We start from the raw sequence: 19,501 nt of genomic DNA, 5'->3' as shown, positions 1-19,501 counted from the left end.
GGACTAGAGACACGGAGAAGGTAAAGGTAAAGGTTACTTTACCTTATTTGCGTGTGGTAGGCGGGAGCCGTGTGCTCGGTGTGCGTGGTCAGGAGTTCCGCCGGAACGGTGTCCATGTCGATCGGCTGAGTCCTCGATATCGCGATAGGCTGCACCTGAAATACGCCGGGCGTTGTCGGTGAAGGTTGTGGCCCTAGCAACGACACGCGTACCATTTCCCTACCTTCGCTGTAAAAGAAAACAAACAGAACGTGACGCATGAAAATCCTGTTCAACGTCGCATCGTCGAGCTCTAATGCTACAATCACCGTTTTCTTTTCAAATTACAGTAAATTCTCCCTAATCGAGGCTCAGATTGCGCACAAAAAAGAGATAAGTTCGAGAAAAGGAGATACGATTATTCGAACCTGGCGCCTCATTTTATAATTGTTGACAATCGGTAACTATAAAAATGAGCCGCGAGGCTCGAATAATCGTATCCATTCTTCCCAAATTCTTCCTAATTGACGCTCAAATTGCGCATAAAAATGGATAATTTTGGAATTTACGATTATTCGAGCCTTGCGCCTCATTTTCATAATTGTAATCCCCTATTTTTGGATTGCGAGACTGTATGTGTACATTAGGCACACGTGAAACAGAGATCACTATTCTGCTGTTAATTACTGTATCGTTCAATATCGATGCTTTATCCCGAAAACTCCTTCTTCGACTGAGACCTAGCCGATAGGTAGCCGATTGTTCCCAGCCCGTTAAAGACGAGGGCAAAGCGAACCACGCCTCTCCGCCAAGGTAGATATAATCCTCTATCAGGACTCTGTTTTTGCTCCTACGGAATTGAGAGCAATGAAGCCACGCCCCATTGGCCCCGAGATGAGAAATCTGCTTTTTCCGTAAGATCAGGTAACGCAGAGCTCGCACACACACGCGTTGCGCGACGAACGTTCGATCGAAGCTAACGACACTGTGTTTCGTCGATACGTCGCGTTATTATATTGATACGGTTATCGAGTAATTCCGCAAATTGGCGTGTGTGTCAGCACACCCTTTGGCACCGAGCCATTCGTGCAACACGTGAGGCCAACCAAATAGTCGGCGACTAGAAGAGCGCCACCGGGGAAGAAAGTCGAGCCTGGTAAATCGCCATTAGCTAATCGAGCCCTCTCGTGCCAGCCGTGATACTAATCGATTTCTCCGGTTTCACGGCTCGATCTATCGATCGATCGATCCGTCGATCGATATCTTCTATTATGTTAAATCCGTCGGAACTCCTCTTTAATCTTCGTTCATTTTCCGTGGAGCTTTTTTTCGGCTTCGAACGATAAACCGCGCGCTCCATCTATTTTCACTCTCGCATCTCCGTTAATCCCGTTACGCCGAATCCATTAAAGTCTTTATTTATGAGGACAATTTAATTTTCGAGCTTCCATGGGGCTGAATTCCGTGGCACGACGCGGCACTCTTTGAGAGAAAATGGTACCGAAATGATCGAACTGCCGAAAATCGCAAAAGGTACACTTAGACTACTGGATACAATAATTCCTCCCTAATTCGCGCTCAGATTGCGCCTAGAAATGGATAATTTGGAAAGAGGAGATACGATTATTCGAGCCTTGCGAGCCTTGTTTTTATAATAGTGAATTATAATTGTAAAGACGAACCGCAAGGCTCGAATAATCGTATCTCCTCTTCCCAAATTGTCCATTTTTATGCTTAAAAATTACTGTGCAGTAATGTCTCCCTTACTGACGCTCAGATTGTCCACTAAAATGGATAATTTGGGAAGAGGAGATACGATTATTCGAGCCTTGCGGCTCGTTTTTATAATTGTGGACAATCTATAACTACAAAAATAAACCGTAAGACTCGAATAATTGTATCTCCTCTTCCCAAATTGTCCATTTTTATGCTTAAAAATTACTGTACAGTAATGTCTCCCTTACTGACGCTCAGATTGTCCACAAGAATGGGCAATTTGGGAAGAGGAGATACGGTTATTCGAGCCTTGCGGCTCGTTTTTATAATTGTGGACAATCTATAACTACAAAAATAAACCGTAAGACTCGAATAATTGTATCTCCTCTTCCCAAATTGTCCATTTTTATGCTTAAAAATTACTGTACAGTAATGTCTCCCTTACTGACGCTCAGATTGTCCACAAGAATGGGCAATTTGGGAAGAGGAGATACGATTATTCGAGCCTTGCGAGCCTTGTTTTTATAATTGTAAATTATAACTGTAAAGACGAGCCGCAAGGCTCGAATAATCGTAACTCCTCTTCCCAAATTGTCCATTTTTATGCTTAAAAATTACTGTACAGTAATGTCTCCCTTACTGACGCTCAGTTTGTCCACAAGAATGGGCAATTTGGGAAGAGGAGATACGATTATTCGAGCCTTGCGGCTCGTTTTTATAATTGTGGACATTTTACAACTACAAAAATAAACCACAAGACTCGAATAATTGTATCTCCTCTTCCCAAATTGTCCATATTTATGCTTAAAAATCACTGTAATGTAATGTCTCCCTTACTGACGCTAGGATTGTCCACAAAAATGGACAATTTGGGGAGAGGAGATACGATTACTCGAGCCTTGTTTTTATAATTGTTTTTATAACTATAAAGACGAGCGTCAATTATAGAGACATTACTGTAGCGTATTTATCCCGTAGATAAATGTATTATTATCTAAAGAAAAAACGAACGACACACGACGTTGGTCCCGCTTAGGGCTCGGTGGTTCTGTTAACGAAGGCTCGACTGACAAATTGCTGCTCCGTACAAATGTCGCAGTTTCGAAGAAAGAAATACCGCCGGCAAAATGTTGAAGTGTTCTCGACGAGGCCTACAATTAATCCCTTGCACGCGCGCACGCGTTCTCTCTCGGAGCGTCGGTGCCAGCGGGGAACCAATTAGGAGAGACGGATCAACCTTTCGATGCATAAAGCGAGTGGTTTCCGCGCGAGAGTACTTTCAAGGGAACTCTGTCCTTTACGGCGCCGTAAACCGAGTTTCGCCGAGACAGAGGTTGCTCTGTTTGTCGGGGAAAAAGCCGCGCGCGACGCGACACTGCGGCGTGCTGCCCCGAGAACATCGAGGCACGTCGAGAATATCGAGGAGAGGCGACCTTGCGGAACGATAAAACGGGGAATTTGCCTCGAGACAGATTGTCACCCTATTCGGGCCTATGGTTGTTTGCCGCCACCGCCCCGCGGTGGTTCGCTGGAAATGGTGACCCTCTTACTGGTCGAGGGCCACCCCTACGGATCGCCGACGAAACCGTTTAATCGATATTTTTCGACGCGGGAGCTTCGCCCGGCGAAACACGAGCCATTCGAATAGGTCGAGCCTCGGGGCTTGCGAAATTATAAAATCTCTCCGATCATCGGAAACAATTCTATAGGGCATCGAACACCTTGCATTTGTTATCGGAATTATCATGTCCAAAAATTGTTATTCAAGTGGGAAGTGGACGGTTCCCGAGGTCATTTGAAGTAACTTTTTCCTTAGCGAAATTACAATCCGCGGCTTCGTTTATGAGTTATTCGCGAAAAACGCTGACCAATGAGAGGCGAGATCGGCTGGCGCGAGGCGGCAGAGTCAATCAGCGGAACTGGGTCTCGCGCGCTGGTTGGCTGGGCCGCCTCGCGTCAGCCGTACTCGATTCTTATTGGTCACTGTTTTTTTGTTAATAACTCGTTAACGGTGCCTCGGAGAAAATTTTTGTAAAGGAAGAAGTTGCTTCAAATGATCCGAGGAACCCGCCATTTCCGGATTGTGAGACATTTTTGGGACACATTGTGGATACCGCGATACATCATCACCAGTGTCGTTAGAGCACATCGTGCTCTGACTGTTAGTGATCCCAGTATCGTGTATACAATGTAAAACGCGATGAATGGCCGTCTTTGATTGGTGGAGAAGACCACACCAAAAAGGGTATAATATAATATAATATAATATAATATAATATAATATAATATAATATAATATAATATAATATAATATAATATAATATAATATAATATAATATAATATAATATAATATAATATAATATAATATAATATAATATAATATAATATAATATAATATAATATAATATAATATAATATAATATAATATAATATAATATAATATAATATAATATAATATAATATAATATAATATAATATAATATAATATAATATAATATAATATAATATAATATAATATAATATAATATAATATAATATAATATAATATAATATAATATAATATAATATAATATAATATAATATAATATAATGTAATATAATATAAGCAGGCGATTTTCTGTCGCCGGTCTCTTAGTTGAATTTAGTCGCTCAGTCATTTAAAATTTATTATATATTGTATTTATAATTATATATATATTATTTTCATTTATTTTTCATAAAAATAAAATTTAAAAAAAAAAGAATTATCATATCATATCCATTTGAGAAATAATCCAAGCCACAATCCCAATATTATGAAATAAAAAAACAAGAAAGAATTAGTACACAAGAAAAAACAGAAAAGTAAATGGAAAAATATATTAAAAAAATATACATAAATTAATTATACTTCCCCATACTTAAAATGCGAATTCTATGCAAATTTCATGCATTACTGAGAAAAATGCGTAGCTGCAACTCCAACTGGTCGATAAATAAAGTGAATTGGCGTGGCTCCTGTTTCTTGCAACAGGCGCAATTATAATTTATATTTTGCATAAAGATCTGCGCTCTACTCGCGGTGAATATAAAAAGAAAATCCAATTTGTTCCTTCTGCCTAACGAATTTAATTACACAGCCACGAATCCGTCCGGTTCTCCGTCGTCCGGCCCGCTTATTTAGCAACTTTCAATTATGGTTGTATCTATTTTACCCGTTCGAGCGCTTCGGATCGCGCGCAGGAAACAATTTCCAATCGTGGAGTGGTGCGTTTCGTGACGAAAGAAATACACTAGAAACAGCTGGAATGTGTCATTAGCACGCGAGAAACTATGCTGCTCGCGTCCGTGCCTATAATATTGTTGTTCATTGCTCGTGGTAACAAATCTATCCTATCCGTTCTGTGTCACGAGGCTATTATTCTTAATAATGATCTTACACGTACAAGTTCCGTGCCCTTTTAACCCCTTGCCGTACTTTGACGAGTCCGACTCGTAAAGATCTTAAGTAATAACTGATCGAGTATAAATTGTTATAAATTGAGTATAAATAATAGAATTACATAATTAAATAAATAAATAATTACATAAATAACTATCCTTTGAAAGTGAAATAAAATTCTAATCCTTTATCATCAATATTTAAGCATTCGAGTACATTTGGACTCACTATAAGCATTAATTTTTTTTTCCTTCTAAGGAATGATTGCGATCGAAAAATTTCTAATCGCAGTGACTGCGAGGGAAATGGTATGTCAAGGGGTTAAACGAGTATTCTGGTCTATAGGAGTGAGTTTATTCGACTACAGAATTATTCGAATAATTTATACGAATAAATAGATAGAATAAATAATGACGAATAATCGACAGTCGAATAAAATAATCGGTTAAAAAGTATTCGATCGGATAATTTTCATGGATAAATGTTTATTCGAAACAATTCGAACATGTAATTCCGAATTCTGCCGTACACCTGTAGGAGAATTATGACAACAAAGTGTCTACCTTGAACTGATTAGCGCCGCCGACGATTTATCAGTTTTTCTTCGAATCGCGCGAGCACGTGCCGCGTCGTGTGTTAATATTATCTAACTGGCAGTGTTTCTTCCACTCGTCGAAACGTGACGTCAGTCTCGATGCGGTTCTAAAGAGAATACCGTATTCCCAAACGAGCCACTCTCTCTTTCTCTCTCTCTCTCCCCGCTCTCTTTCGCTCTCTCCATTGTTCTCTCTCGCTCTCCGGCTCTCTTTTGCTCTCTCTCGCTCCCTTTTGCTCTTTCTCTCGCTCTCTTTTGCTCTCTCTCTCTCTCTCTCGTTCCCTCTCGCTCTCTTTTGCTCTCTCTCTCTCGTTCTCTTTTTCTCTCTCTCTCTCGTTCCCTCTCGCTCTCTTTTGCTCTCTCTCTCTCGTTCCCTCTCGCTCTCTTTTGCTCTCTCTCTCTCGTTCTCTTTTTCTCTCTCTCTCGTTCCCTCTCGCTCTCTCTCTCGTTCTCTTTTTCTCTCCCTCTCGTTCCCTCTCGCTCTCTTTTGCTCTCTCTCTCGTTCTCTTTTTCTCTCTCTCTCGTTCTCTCTCGATCTCCCGCTCTCTTTTGCTCTCTCTCGTTCTCTCTCGCTCTCTTTTGCGCTCCTCTCGCTCTCGCACTCTTTTGTTCTTTCTCACTCTCTTTTGCTCTCTCCCTCGTTCTCCCTCGCGCGCTCTCTCTCTCCCGCTCTCTTTTGCTCTCCCTCTCATTCTCTCTCTCTCTCTGAATCGTCTGCGATCGATTTTTTCTCTTCGACTTTCATCCGAGCGAAAAGGTGAACAAAGTCGCGTGGGCGGCCGGGAGGGCAGTTTCGCGCAACGAGAACCGAAAGAAACCGAAAGGATCGCGAAACGAAGTCGAGGACTGGCTGGTATCTCGGAACCGGTTCCGCCGTGCCACGGTCACGCGACTTTTCATCCCGATGCAGCCGGTTACGAAAGAATCGATCCTGCGACGATAAAGCACGAGCGTTACGCGCGCGCCTAACTACAGAGAAATCGAGGGGGCCCCGGGCACACGTGCTGCGCGAATCACATCGCATCACGGCTAACGAGGATAACACCGAGCTTCCGAGGAATTGCCATAAACGTCTCCGACACGATGCGTTGCGTCGCGTCGCCTCGCGTCGAGCCGCTATCAAAACTTTACGAATGCTGTCCAGTGTTGGAGTGCAAATAAAACACGCGACAAACCGTTTCACATGCCTGTCGTTTCTGCCTGTTCCGAGTTCGCAAACGTTCTTGACAATTCTCTGTCAAGTTGGCAGGAAAGTATTAGCGTAGCTAGGATCCTTGTCCTTCGGATCCTTTGAATATATGTATATGTATATAATCTTTATAGATCGTGCATGCACATGGTCGCACGTTTTACAATAATTATTTGTACGGTTATTTACTGTTAAAATTAACAGCAGGAAGGTATAAACATAATTATTAAAAATAAGACAAATATACAACAGAAAGAAAAACAATTTGAAAACGATGATATATATATATATATATATATATATATATATATATAATAAATTTTATTCATTATTATATTATTATATTATTATAACTATATTATTAATTATTATATTATATATATATATATATTTATATATATTTATTATTATATATTTATTATTTTTTCTTCTAACGCAAGATTTTACTAATTCTTATGCACTTCAATAATTCCCGGTTAGGGCTCAGTAACGCGAAGGAAAACAAATATTTTATGGCGAAAACAAATGATAATCAGCGAATATTTATATTAATTGCAATTTTTAATTTCCATTAATTTCGCTGTTCTCGAAGGTGACGGAGCTTTATCAAACGACTTACATTTAATACAGTAATGTCTCCCTAATCGACGCTCAGATTGTCCACAAAAATGAACAATTTAGGATTACTCGTTTTTATAATTGTTGACAATTGGAAACAATAAAAACGAGTTGCAAGGCTCGAATAATGGTATTTTCTCTTCTTAAATTGTCTATTTTTGTGGACAACCTGAGCGTCAATTAGTTATACATTACTGTAATTATCAATTAGGGAGACATTACTGTAATAGGCGATATAAGTAAATTTTTCAGTAGACGAACTGCTAATTTTTTGCTCTGAACACATTGCGGCTAATTCGTATTTTTGTTCGCTGCGTAGTTACGCCAATGCACAGAAATGATACGTTCATAATGTGCAGGGTGCTGGTTATGGTCGAGACTACATACTGCCGCTATCTTGATAATATACCGTTGCAGGACGGTAAAGGATCTCGGAGCCTGCCCGGGAGAGTGTTTAGGGTCCTGGCAGCCTCGATTACGGAAGTAGGACGAGCACAATTTACTAGCGGCCAAAGCACGATTCTAGAAAGTTTGCGATGTTCGTCAAAGAAGGCCGCAAGAACATCCAAGGACTACCGGACCCTTTCACGCGACATCGGGTGGGAGGATGAAGGCAGTCGATGAAAGCGTGGTCACGGATGGTGACCAAAGATGGCCAGAAAGGTCAACAACGGTGACCGAAGGCTACCAAAGGGAGCAGAGGTGCTCGGAACCCGGAGATCCTTCGAGAGCAAGGACTACGAGAGCACCGAGCGTTCTGTTGCTCTTGTTTCATGCTGCTTTCACACCGTTACCTACTCTTTCATTTTCACAACAATTTTATAATAATAATAATAATCGTTCATTTGTTTTATCAACGAGGGGAAAGGCCTTTTACGTGATCAACGAGAGATAAGTATGGCACACTAATCCCTTGGGATTCTATGTCGAACCAGACTCGACTGATTAAATTTTTACAGATATACGTTATACAGAGTGTCCCAAAAATGTCTCGCAATCCGAAAGTGGCGGGTTCCTCGGGTCATTTGAAGCAACTTTTTCCTTTACAAAAATTTTCTCCGAGGCACCGTTAACGAGTTATTAATGAAAAACTGTGACCAATGAGAGGCGAGCTCAGCTGGCGCGAGGCGACCGAGCCAACGGCGCCAGCGGTCGAGGCGGTCGAATCCCAGCTCAACTGGCGCGAGGCGACCGAGCCAATGAGCGGAACTGTGCTTCGCGCGCTGGTTGGCTGGGCCGCCCGTGTCAGCCGTACTCGATTCTTATTGGTCACTGTTTTTCGTTGATAACTCGTTAACGGTGCCTCGGAGAACATTTTTGTAAAGGAAGAAGCTACTTCAAATGAGTATCTATGAACGTTGCCACAATTGTGTGTATATTGCGGATTCCATGCATTTATGGCAAAAATGAGTAAGCGAAATACAAATCTGTAAAGATTTTAAAAGAATTTCGGAGTACAGTATATTCTCCCTAATTTTTTTTTCAGCTTGTAAACGAGGTACAAGGTTATATTAATCGTATTTTCTCTTCCTAAATTGCTCATTTTTGTTTACAAGCTGAGAGAAAATTAGGAAGAATTTACTGTACTGTTGTATTATGTTTGATACATTATATATATATAATATTAATAATTAATATATTATATATTAATATATTTTCTATTTTAATCACATTTATTTTTATCTATTTTATATATATATATTAATTAATAATAATTATTAATATTATTATTAATATATATTATTATTATTAATAATATATAATAAAATTATATAAAATTATATTATATAAAATAAAATAATATTTGAAATAAAATAGATAAAAATAATAAAAGATAAATGTGAAATTTATTGCACGGGACCCTGACATTTGTTCCACGGTGTTCCCCCTCTTTTCAGACGGATCGGAACGGCCCGTCGCGATCCCAACGGTGCCATTTATAGTTCAGGAAATATATTAATTCGAAAGCGAAACGGCGAGAACGGCCACAGTTCACGCTGTCCAGATCGATGCAACTGTTTAATTAATCAGCTTACACGACGTTCGAATTCCACGGTCTGTTCGGTCTTCCATGCATGTTTTATGCGAGCCATCGGCCACAGAGAGGTCTCCCTATGCCCGTCGAATGTGTTTACGACTGTTCTCGGGGCGTCTCCGTCTGCTCTCTCTCTCTCTCTCTCTCTCTCTCTCTCGTTTCCATACACCCACGTACAAAGTCTTTTGCCCACGGTAGCGCGTTCTCTGACGTCATCGGCCAGTTAAACACCTACTTGCACGATTTAAACTTTAGACCTTGAGAAGCTCGTGATATCATCCCCGAAACATTCGCCGGCGGAGCGACATTCGCGGCGAAATCAATTGGATTATGCAGTCGACGAAATTAGACCGTCTTCCTGGTTGTTTAGCTTGGAGAAGCGTTGCTGATACAACGATCGCGCCGGGTTTGTTCGAGCTTCTTGCCGGGGAGAAATTGTGGGCGAGATCTGTTCAATAAACGAGCACATCCCGGTGAACGGACATTTCCTGTATTATGTGAGAAAGTAACGATGAGTCCGTGCGTCTACGAACGTCTTGCAGCACAATCGCTTCGTAAATATTTATCAATTTCATTAACGCTAGATTCACGAAGCACGAGAGGAACAGCTGTTTTATATTAGTTTATAAAAGTAACGATCAGACGTTTATTCTGAATTTTAACACATGCGTTACTGAAACATTTGCGTATCTTTACGGTATGATAATAATATATAGTAATTATAATAGATATAATAATAATTGTATATAGATATAACAATAATATATAGATATAATAATAATCATAAATTAAAAAATTTCGTCACTTTTTAGTCGTCATTTCGATGGTTTGCCACAATTGCCTCGATACAGTAATGTTTCCCTTACTGACGCTCAGATTGCATACAAAAATGGACAATTTGGGAATATTATGGGAATTATTATTTATTATATATTATTATTATTTATTATATATTATTATTATTTTTTATATATTATTATTATTTATTATATATTATTATTATTTATTATATATTATTATTATTATTTATTATTTATTATTGGCTATTATTAATTATTATTCGAGTCTTGCAACTCGTTTTTATAGTCGTTGACAATCGATAACCATAAAAAACAAGCCACAAGGCTCGACCAATCGCATCTCCTCTTCCAAAATTGTCCATTTTTGTGGACAATCTGAACGTCAGTTAGGGAGACATTACTGTAGTAGTAGAACAGTTCGCTTGCGACAGTGTCATTAGGAAGATTAAACAGCGATCATTTCAACAAAAACATGCAGCTTAACGTGCATACATCCTCGCGACCGGTTTACTTTTCGATAACACAGGTTTCGACAGCAGCAGAAAAAAAAACCAATTAATACACTCCCAATCGATAAGCGCTGACGTAAAAAATCCGATTATTCGGATTCCGGTAGATGAAGTTCCAAGCGTTCATTCGCCGGACAGTTCGCCCTTGTTGGATAGAGAACGTCGAAGCGCCTCGAACGAAGATAGTTCCGCGGATCGCCGTATCTTCGGAAGAGAATGTTCCACGAATGTTCGAAGCGATATTAGAAACTAAACGGCATTGATCAGTGGAGGGGAAAAGAGCCGAATGGGCGACGAGCGCCCATACGTGGGCGCCGATGCGTCTGTAACCCCGCGAGATCGCTTCGCTATACACTTTGCTCGTTGCGAACGAGGACGGTCACCGGTGGTATCGACGATCTAACTACAATTTACACGGAATATTCGATGCTGTTCTGGTCGAACTTCGCCGTTTATTTTACGGGCTGGATGCCGGATCGGTGACGGACGCCGAGAAAATATTCTGCTCGAGTCGCATCGGTCACCGGGCTCGACAAACTAGAATTTCACTCCTTATACAGTTTTCTCTAAGCCGTTTAACCTGTTTATGGTGCCTCGGGTCTGTGTATGACCCAGACCGTGTATTTATAGCTTTTTAAATTATCATCTTACCGTAGTCGAACTTGGCTTTGCTTCTTTTTAATTAATAAATTTATACTCTTTCTCTCGTATTCTCATGTTAATTATTATACAGTAATGTCTCTCTAATTGACGAACAGATTGTCCGCAGAAATGGACAATTTAGGGAGAAGAGAGACGATTATTCGATTCTTGCGGTTCATTTTTATAGTCACGAATTGTCAACAATTATGAAAACGAGCTGCGAGGCTCGACTGTACAGTAATGTCTCCCTAATTGACGCTCGGATTGTCCATAAAAGTGGACAATTTAGGGAGGAGGAGATACGATTATTCGATTCTTGCGGTTTATTTTTATAGTTACGAATTGTCAATAATTATAAAAACGAGCTGCGAGGCTCGACTGTACAGTAATGTCTCCCTAATTGACGTTCGGATTGTCCACAAAAGTGGACAATTTAGGGAGGAGGAGATACAATTATTCGATTCTTGCGGTTCATTTTTATAGTTACGAATTGTCAATAATTATGAAAACGAGCTGCGAGGCTCGACTGTACAGTAATGTCTCCCTAATTGACGTTCGGATTGTCCACAAAAGTGGACAATTTAGGGAGGAGGAGATACAATTATTCGATTCTTGCGGTTCATTTTTATAGTTACGAATTGTCAATAATTATGAAAACGAGCTGCGAGGCTCGACTGTACAGTAATGTCTTCCTAATTGACATTCGGATTGTCCACAAAAGTGGACAATTTAGGGAGGAGGAGATACGATTATTCGATTCTTGCGGTTCATTTTTATAGTTACGAATTGTCAATAATTATGAAAACGAGCTGCGAGGCTCGACTGTACAGTAATGTCTCCCTAATTGACGCTCGGATTGTCCGCAAAAATGGACAATTTAGGGAGGAGGAGATACGATTATTCGTAGCTTGCGGTTCATTTTACGAATCAGTAATGTCTCTCTAATTGACGCTCGGATTGTCTCCCTAACTGACACGCAGATCGTTCATAAAAGTGGACGATGGGTTCCTGAGCTCATATTATTTATTAAAAAGTGAGTTATTAAACACTGACCAATGAGAGGCGAGCTCAGGATGCGCAAAGCAGCCGAGTCAACGAGCGCATAAAGCTCAGATCAGCTCACTGTGCTGCTCTGCCGTCTCGCGCCAATCGATCTCGCTTCTCATTGGTCAGTACATTTTCAATTAGGGAAGAGGAGATACCATTATTCGAGCCTTGCAGCTCCTTTTTAGAGTTCTTGACAATTCGTAACTATGAAAACAAAACCGCAAGGCTCGAATAATCGGACCCTTCTTTCCAAATTCTCCCTAATTGACGCTCAGATTGTGCACAAAAATGGATAATTTACGATTATTCGAGTCTTGCGCTTCATTTTTATACTTGTTGACAATCGGCGGCTACAAAAACGAGCCGCGAGGCTCGAATAGTTGTATTTCTTCTTCCCAAATTCTCTTTAATCGATGCTCGGATTTTGCACAAAAATGGATAATTCGTCGAGCTCTAATGCTACAATCATCGTTTCCTTTTCAAATTACAGTGATTTTACAGTAAATTTTAAATCGTATCTTTTCTTTCCGAATCGTCCACTTTTGTCGACAATCTAAACGTCAATTAGAGAGACATTACTGTAGTAAGCTTGTAAAATTACTGTATGTTACAGAGCACTTTCCAGAGATATGTACGTAATTTTTTAATCGAATCTATGTATCATCTCCTGATCTCCATTTCGCACATGATTTATTAAATATGAACGTCGTTCGATCTACACAAATGAGAAAGAATAATTATCGACGAAAACGCCGCTAAGTTATTTTTGCTAGTTGGCTATAAATAACCCTCATTTTCGTTTGTTGGTCTGTTAACCCTTTGCACTCGAATGGCGACTCTGAGGCGCCACTAAAAATTGGTGTACTATTTTTCAAAATCATTCTAAGACCATCAGACTCTTTTATACTTAAAAAAAACCTATTAAAATTGCATTGTACTTGCCAGTAGGCTCAATTTCATACGCATGAATCGCAATAAATGATATAAAATAGAAATACTTGTGGCGGACCAGACATAAAAAGACACGTCCTTCAAAAGCGGGGTGTGCATATGCCTTTTTCGCGTTTTCCCGACGCAAGGCGTACACACCGCAATAAAACAATAAAAACGTTGGGGCACAGCTTCGGACCATAGGTCCCGGATCACCCCGGTCGGAAAATCTTCGGGAAAGGCCTTCGCCCTTACCAAGGACTTTCCCTTACCAATTTCAATACGTTCTCCCCAATAAATACGAGGACCTCTCGACCGGGAGAAGTCAGTTAGCAAGTTTTCCTCCGACTCTCAACGTGTTCATATTTCTGTCTCATCCGTCACTCGTTTACCTTTACCTTCTACACACTGTACCTCATCGCCTTTTGTTACAAGTTATATTAAAGTTCTCGTTATATAAAAACCAAAAAAACTCTCTCGGATTATTTTATATAAACCGTCGCAGTAACCCCTGCGACAAATACTGTAGATCAGAAATCATGTTTTGGATTTCGAATTCAAATAGCTTCGACTGCAAAGGGTTAAAAAACAATTCGACGAATGGGAATGCATCTGGAACAGGCATCGGGATCGCTCTCTATCCCCCATCGCGCGGCAAAAGCAATCAACGCAGCTCGCCATCTTCGATTTCGAAGCAAGCAGCATGCCTGTTTCGTTTCTGGCACGGCGTATTTTTAACTTCTTACGCTTGCCGGAATTTATGTAACGATACCGTGTGTGTATCCGATCGGTTCCACGGCGGCGACGACCGTATCAAAACGTTCTAATGGAACCGGCACGAGTTTAGGTATCGCGACGCAGACTCCCACACAGCCGACGCCAATTTGTGCTCATCATTCCAAGGAATTTATCGCTGGGAAACGGCCGGAGTCTTGGAGGCTCGCATGACTCCCCTCGAAGAGAGACCAACAACCGGTTCAAACTGTCGAATACAACGGAAGGGCGTGGTTCCCTGTGCGTTGGCCAAGTTTCTCGCGTTACGGCGGTGCACGGATAAATTCACATCGAGTCGGGAGCCAGCGTGTAAATTCTCGCGTGCGGGACATCTTCTCCTTCCAAAAACTGATTCGAGCACGAATCGATAAGGTAAGATAATAGAAATACGGTAATGCCTCTCTAAGCGACGCTCGGATTGTCCATAAAAATGGACAATTACAACAGTTATTTACTATTGAAATTAACAATAGGAAGGTATAAACATAATTATTAAAAATAAAACGAATATACACAGAAGGAAAAACCATTTGAGATCGATGAAAAATTTAATGAATAAAATTTATTATATGTTTATTATTATATATTTATTATTATAAATTATTATTATTATTTTTGTCTTCTAACGCAAGATGTTACTAATTTTTATACACTTCAATAATTCCCGGCCAGGGCTCAGTAACGCGAAGGGAAACAAATATTTTATGGCGAAAAGAAATGATAATCGTCGAATATTTATATTAATCGCAATCTTTAATTTTCATTAATTTCGTCGTTGTCGAAGGTGACGGATCTTTATCAAACGACTTACATTTAACTCTTTGCACTCGAAGCTATTTTAATTATATTTTAAACATATTTTTTGATCTACGGTGTTTCTATTTTATACGATTTATTGCGATTTATGCATATGAAAGCTTATTGGCAAGTACAATAACTTGCAAATTTAAGAATCTTTTAGATATAAACGAGTACTGATACTATTACAATTATTTTGAAAGATAGTATAGCAACTTTTAGTGGCGCCTCAGAGTCGCCATTCGAGTGCAAAGGGTTAATACAGTAAAATGTCTCCCTAATTGACGCTCAGATTGTCCACAAAAATGGGCAATTTGGGATTACGATTATCCGAGCCTTGTAGCTCGTTTTTATAGTTGTCGACGATTCGTAATTATAAAAATGAACCGCGAGGTTCAAATAATCTTATCTCCTCTTCCCAAATTGTCCATTTTTATGCTTAAAAATTACTGTACAGTAATGTCTCCCTTACTGACGCTCAGATTGTCCACTAAAATAGATAATTTGGGAAGAGGAGATACGATTATTCGAGCGTTGCGGCTCGTTTTTACAATTGTGGACAATTTATAACTACAAAAATAAACCGCAAGGCTCGAATAATCGTATCTCCTCTTTCCAAATTATCAATTTTTATGCTTAAAAATTACTGTACAGTAATGTCTCCTTTACTGACGCTAGGATTGTCCACAAAAATTGGTTTAGGAGATACGATTATTCGAGCCTTACGGTTAGTTTTTATAGTTACCGATTGTCAGCAATTATAAAAACGAGTCGCAAGGCTCGAACAATCGTATCCCCTCTTCCCAAATTGTCCATTTTTGTTTGCGGAACAACTTGAGCGTCAGTTAGGGAGACATTACTGCACTTGCGTACAGTGCGTACTACAGTAATTTCTCCCTAATTTGTGCTCGGATCGCGCACAAAAATTGACAATTTGGGAAGAGGAGATACGATTATTCGAGTCTTGCGGTTAGTTTTTATACTTTCCTATTGTCAACAATTGAGCCGTTTATTTTGAAAGTGGCATAAGTCACTTCACCGTAATGGAAGTGGTGATTTTTCAATGTTTATACGAAATTATTTATACTGAGAAAAATATCAGTATCCTGATGTAACAAATACAAGTAAATCTTCTCGAAAGTTAGCATCCATATTTTTAACGTAAAATTATAATATTATATAATATAATAATATATATTATTATATATTATATTTATATAATTATTATTTATTATATTTATTTATATTATTTATATAATTATTATATAATATATAATATAATATAATTATAATATATTAATATTTTTAAAACGCAAACCCTTAAATATATCGACTTAAAAACAAAGTGACTTGTGCCACTTTCAAAACAAACGGCTCAATTATAAGAACGAGTCGCAAGGCTCGAACAATCGTATCTCCTCTTCCCAAATTGTCCATTTTCTGTGGACAACTTGAGCGTCAATTAGGGAGACATTACTGTACAGTAATTTTTAAGCATAAAAATGGACAATTTGTGAAGAGGAGATACGATTATTCGAACCTTGCGGTTCATTTTTATAATTACGAATCGTCGACAACTATAAAAACGAGCTACAAGGCTCGGATAATCGTATCTCCTCTTCCCAAATTATCCATTTTAGTGGACAAGTTGAGCGTCAGTTAGGGAGACATTACTGTACTTGCGTACAGTGCCGGGTATTGACCAAACGACGAGGGGAGGCGCAGCTCGTACACACAAAGATTCCACGTGTCTTTCGGTGTTTGACGTTGTTTTACGCCGTTAGACACGCCTGTCACGCATCGCGGGCAACCGTTCAGGGTTCCATATCACGCTTCAATTTACACGGTTGCGAAAGCAAGGAGAACAAACACGCCGCGCGCGGAGAGCCGTTCGATTGTTATACAACACCGAGGCGGCCGGTGAGATTTCTTTCTGGCTTTTCTTTTGCCGCGGCCGAATCGTTTGCGAAATCACGCGCGAACCGACCGACTGCCTCGTCATCTTCGACCGGAGCCGAAGAAACGGGCAGCGGCGCGAAATAGTGTCTCGGGAATCCGACGAAAAAGAACAATTGCGAATCGGTCGCCGAGACCAGATAAATAACCGTGGACTAGAAAAATAACGATAGCTCCGGCCGCGAGGTGAGATAACAGCACTATCTTTCGAGCGACGGCGATTCGACTTCATTTCGATCGGCGATAAGCCGCGGAGAAGTTTTATTCGGTTTCGCGCGACGCCACGGCTTCGGCTTTCGAGATGCCGAATCCATTTGCCAACGGAATCTTCGCCCACGCCCCGGGTTTACACGCTTCTCTCTCCAGGATATTCGCGTCTTTTTCAATGATTACACGGTCGACAAACATTTCGCCGGCACGCGATTTTGGGCGTTGTTCGATCATGACTAACGCGCGTTATCTGCGCGACCGATTACTGTACAACGTATCGTCAATAATCGAGAAAAGACTCCGTATTTCGTACATTCGTAAATCCCGACAAATAATCGTAATCGATTCCGAAGCGTTCACGTCTCTAAATTTGCACCGCCTTTGAATTGCAGATGGGAGCGTCGTTGAAAGTTCATTCCGCGCGCGTTAATTGCGCTCCCCGGTATCTGCGATTCTGTGTTCTCATTTATTCACCGAACGGGCGGCTTATTCGATTAAACGGCGACAAGACATCTGTAAAGGCACCCGTCACAGTTCGTAGATTAGATTAAGAGCTGTTTCCGTCATTCAGGTGCAATATATTTAAACGCGCGAAGCGTACAATTTGAATCGATAAGCAGCAAATAGCCGCCGGATCGCGATAAAAATAATAATCGACGACAATTAGAGATCGAAATTTCAGCAAATTCGTTGCGAGTTTCTTATTCAGCGTCCGACGTAATTTCTTATTCGAACATGATTTCGCAGCGGTTCCAAATGGATTTATCCTAGTACTAATCGCGCGAGTATAGAATTTAGATCGATAAATAGCAAATAGCCGCCGGTTCGCGATAAAAATAATAATCGACGAAAATTAGCGATCCAAATTTCAGCAAATTCGCTGCGAGTTTCTTCATTCAGAGTCCGACGTAATTTCTTATTCGAACATGATTTCGCAGCGGTTCTATATGAATTTATCCTAATACGAATCTCGCGCGCGTAGAATTTGAATCGATAAATAGCAAATAGCCGCCGGTTCGCGATCAAAATAACAATCGGCGACAATTAGAGATCCAAATTTCAGCAAATTCGCTGCGAGTTCCTCATTCAGAGTCCGACGTAATTTCTTATTCGAACATGATTTCGCAGCGGTTCTATATGAATTTATCCTAATACGAATCTCGCGCGCGAAGAATTTGAATCGATAAATAGCAAATAGCCGCCGGTTCGCGATAAAAATAACAATCGGCGACAATTAGAGATCCAAATTTTTACAAATTCGCTGCGAGTTCCTCATTCGGAGAACATGATTTCGCAGCGGTACCAAACGAATTTATCCTAGTACTAATCGCGCGAGTATAGAATTTGAATCGATAAATAGCAAATAGCCGCCGGTTCGCGATAAAAATAACAATCGGCGACAATTAGAGATCCAAATTTTTACAAATTCACTTCGAGTTCCTTATTCAGAGTCCGACGTAATTTCTTATTCGAACATGATTTCGCAGCGGTTCCAAATGGATTTATCCTAGTACTAATCGCGCGAGTATAGAATTTGAATCGATAAATAGCAAATGGCCGCCGGTTCGCGATCAAAATAACAATCGGCGACAATTAGAGATCCAAATTTCTACAAATTCGCTGCGAGTTCCCCATTCAGAGTCCGACGTAATTTCTTATTCGAACATGATTTCGCAGCGGTTCCAAATGGATTTATCCTAGTACTAATCGCGCGAGAATAGAATTTGAATCGATAAATAGCAAATAGTCGCCGGTTCGCGATAAAAATAACAATCGGCGACAATTAGAGATCCAAATTTTCACAAATTCGCTGCGAGTTCCCCATTCAGAGTCCGACGTAATTTCTTATTCGAACATGATTTCGCAGCGGTTCCAAATGGATTTATCCTAGTACTAATCGCGCGAGAATAGAATTTGAATCGATAAATAGCAAATAGTCGCCGGTTCGCGATAAAAATAACAATCGGCGACAATTAGAGATCCAAATTTTCACAAATTCGCTGCGAGTTCCCCATTCAGAGTCCGACGTAATTTCTTATTCGAACATGATTTCGGTACCAAATGAATTTATCCTAGTACAAATCGCGCGATCGATCGATCGATCGAACAGAATAGAATATTCAATCGGGATCGTAGAAAGCGGTGGGAACAGGCCTGTTCCGCATCGATCTCGCGAATGCAAGGTTAATACGGAAATCTTTTCTTGGAACGGCGTTCCGCGATACATTAGCATTGCATTCGATTCGAAGAGCGCTACTCGAGCGTGCCGATTTCAGGGGAA

At 40.2% G+C, this 19,501-nt stretch overlaps 1 protein-coding gene across 2 annotated transcripts in view; it reads right to left on the bottom strand.

The window, feature by feature from the left end:
• Positions 1–19,501, bottom strand: part of LOC117222786 (uncharacterized) — a 149,851-nt gene that overhangs the window by 42,938 nt on the left and 87,412 nt on the right. For both annotated transcript variants that reach the window (XM_033474713.2, XM_033474720.2), the window contains one exon: positions 43–228. In XM_033474713.2, the coding sequence (XP_033330604.2) occupies positions 43–228 (186 nt within the window). The remainder of the gene's footprint in view (positions 1–42; positions 229–19,501) is intronic.

The sequence above is a fragment of the Megalopta genalis genome, chromosome 1, assembly GCF_051020955.1.
Source record: "Megalopta genalis isolate 19385.01 chromosome 1, iyMegGena1_principal, whole genome shotgun sequence".
Lineage (NCBI taxonomy): Eukaryota > Metazoa > Arthropoda > Insecta > Hymenoptera > Halictidae > Megalopta > Megalopta genalis.
This window is presented reverse-complemented; position numbering and strand designations above follow the sequence as displayed.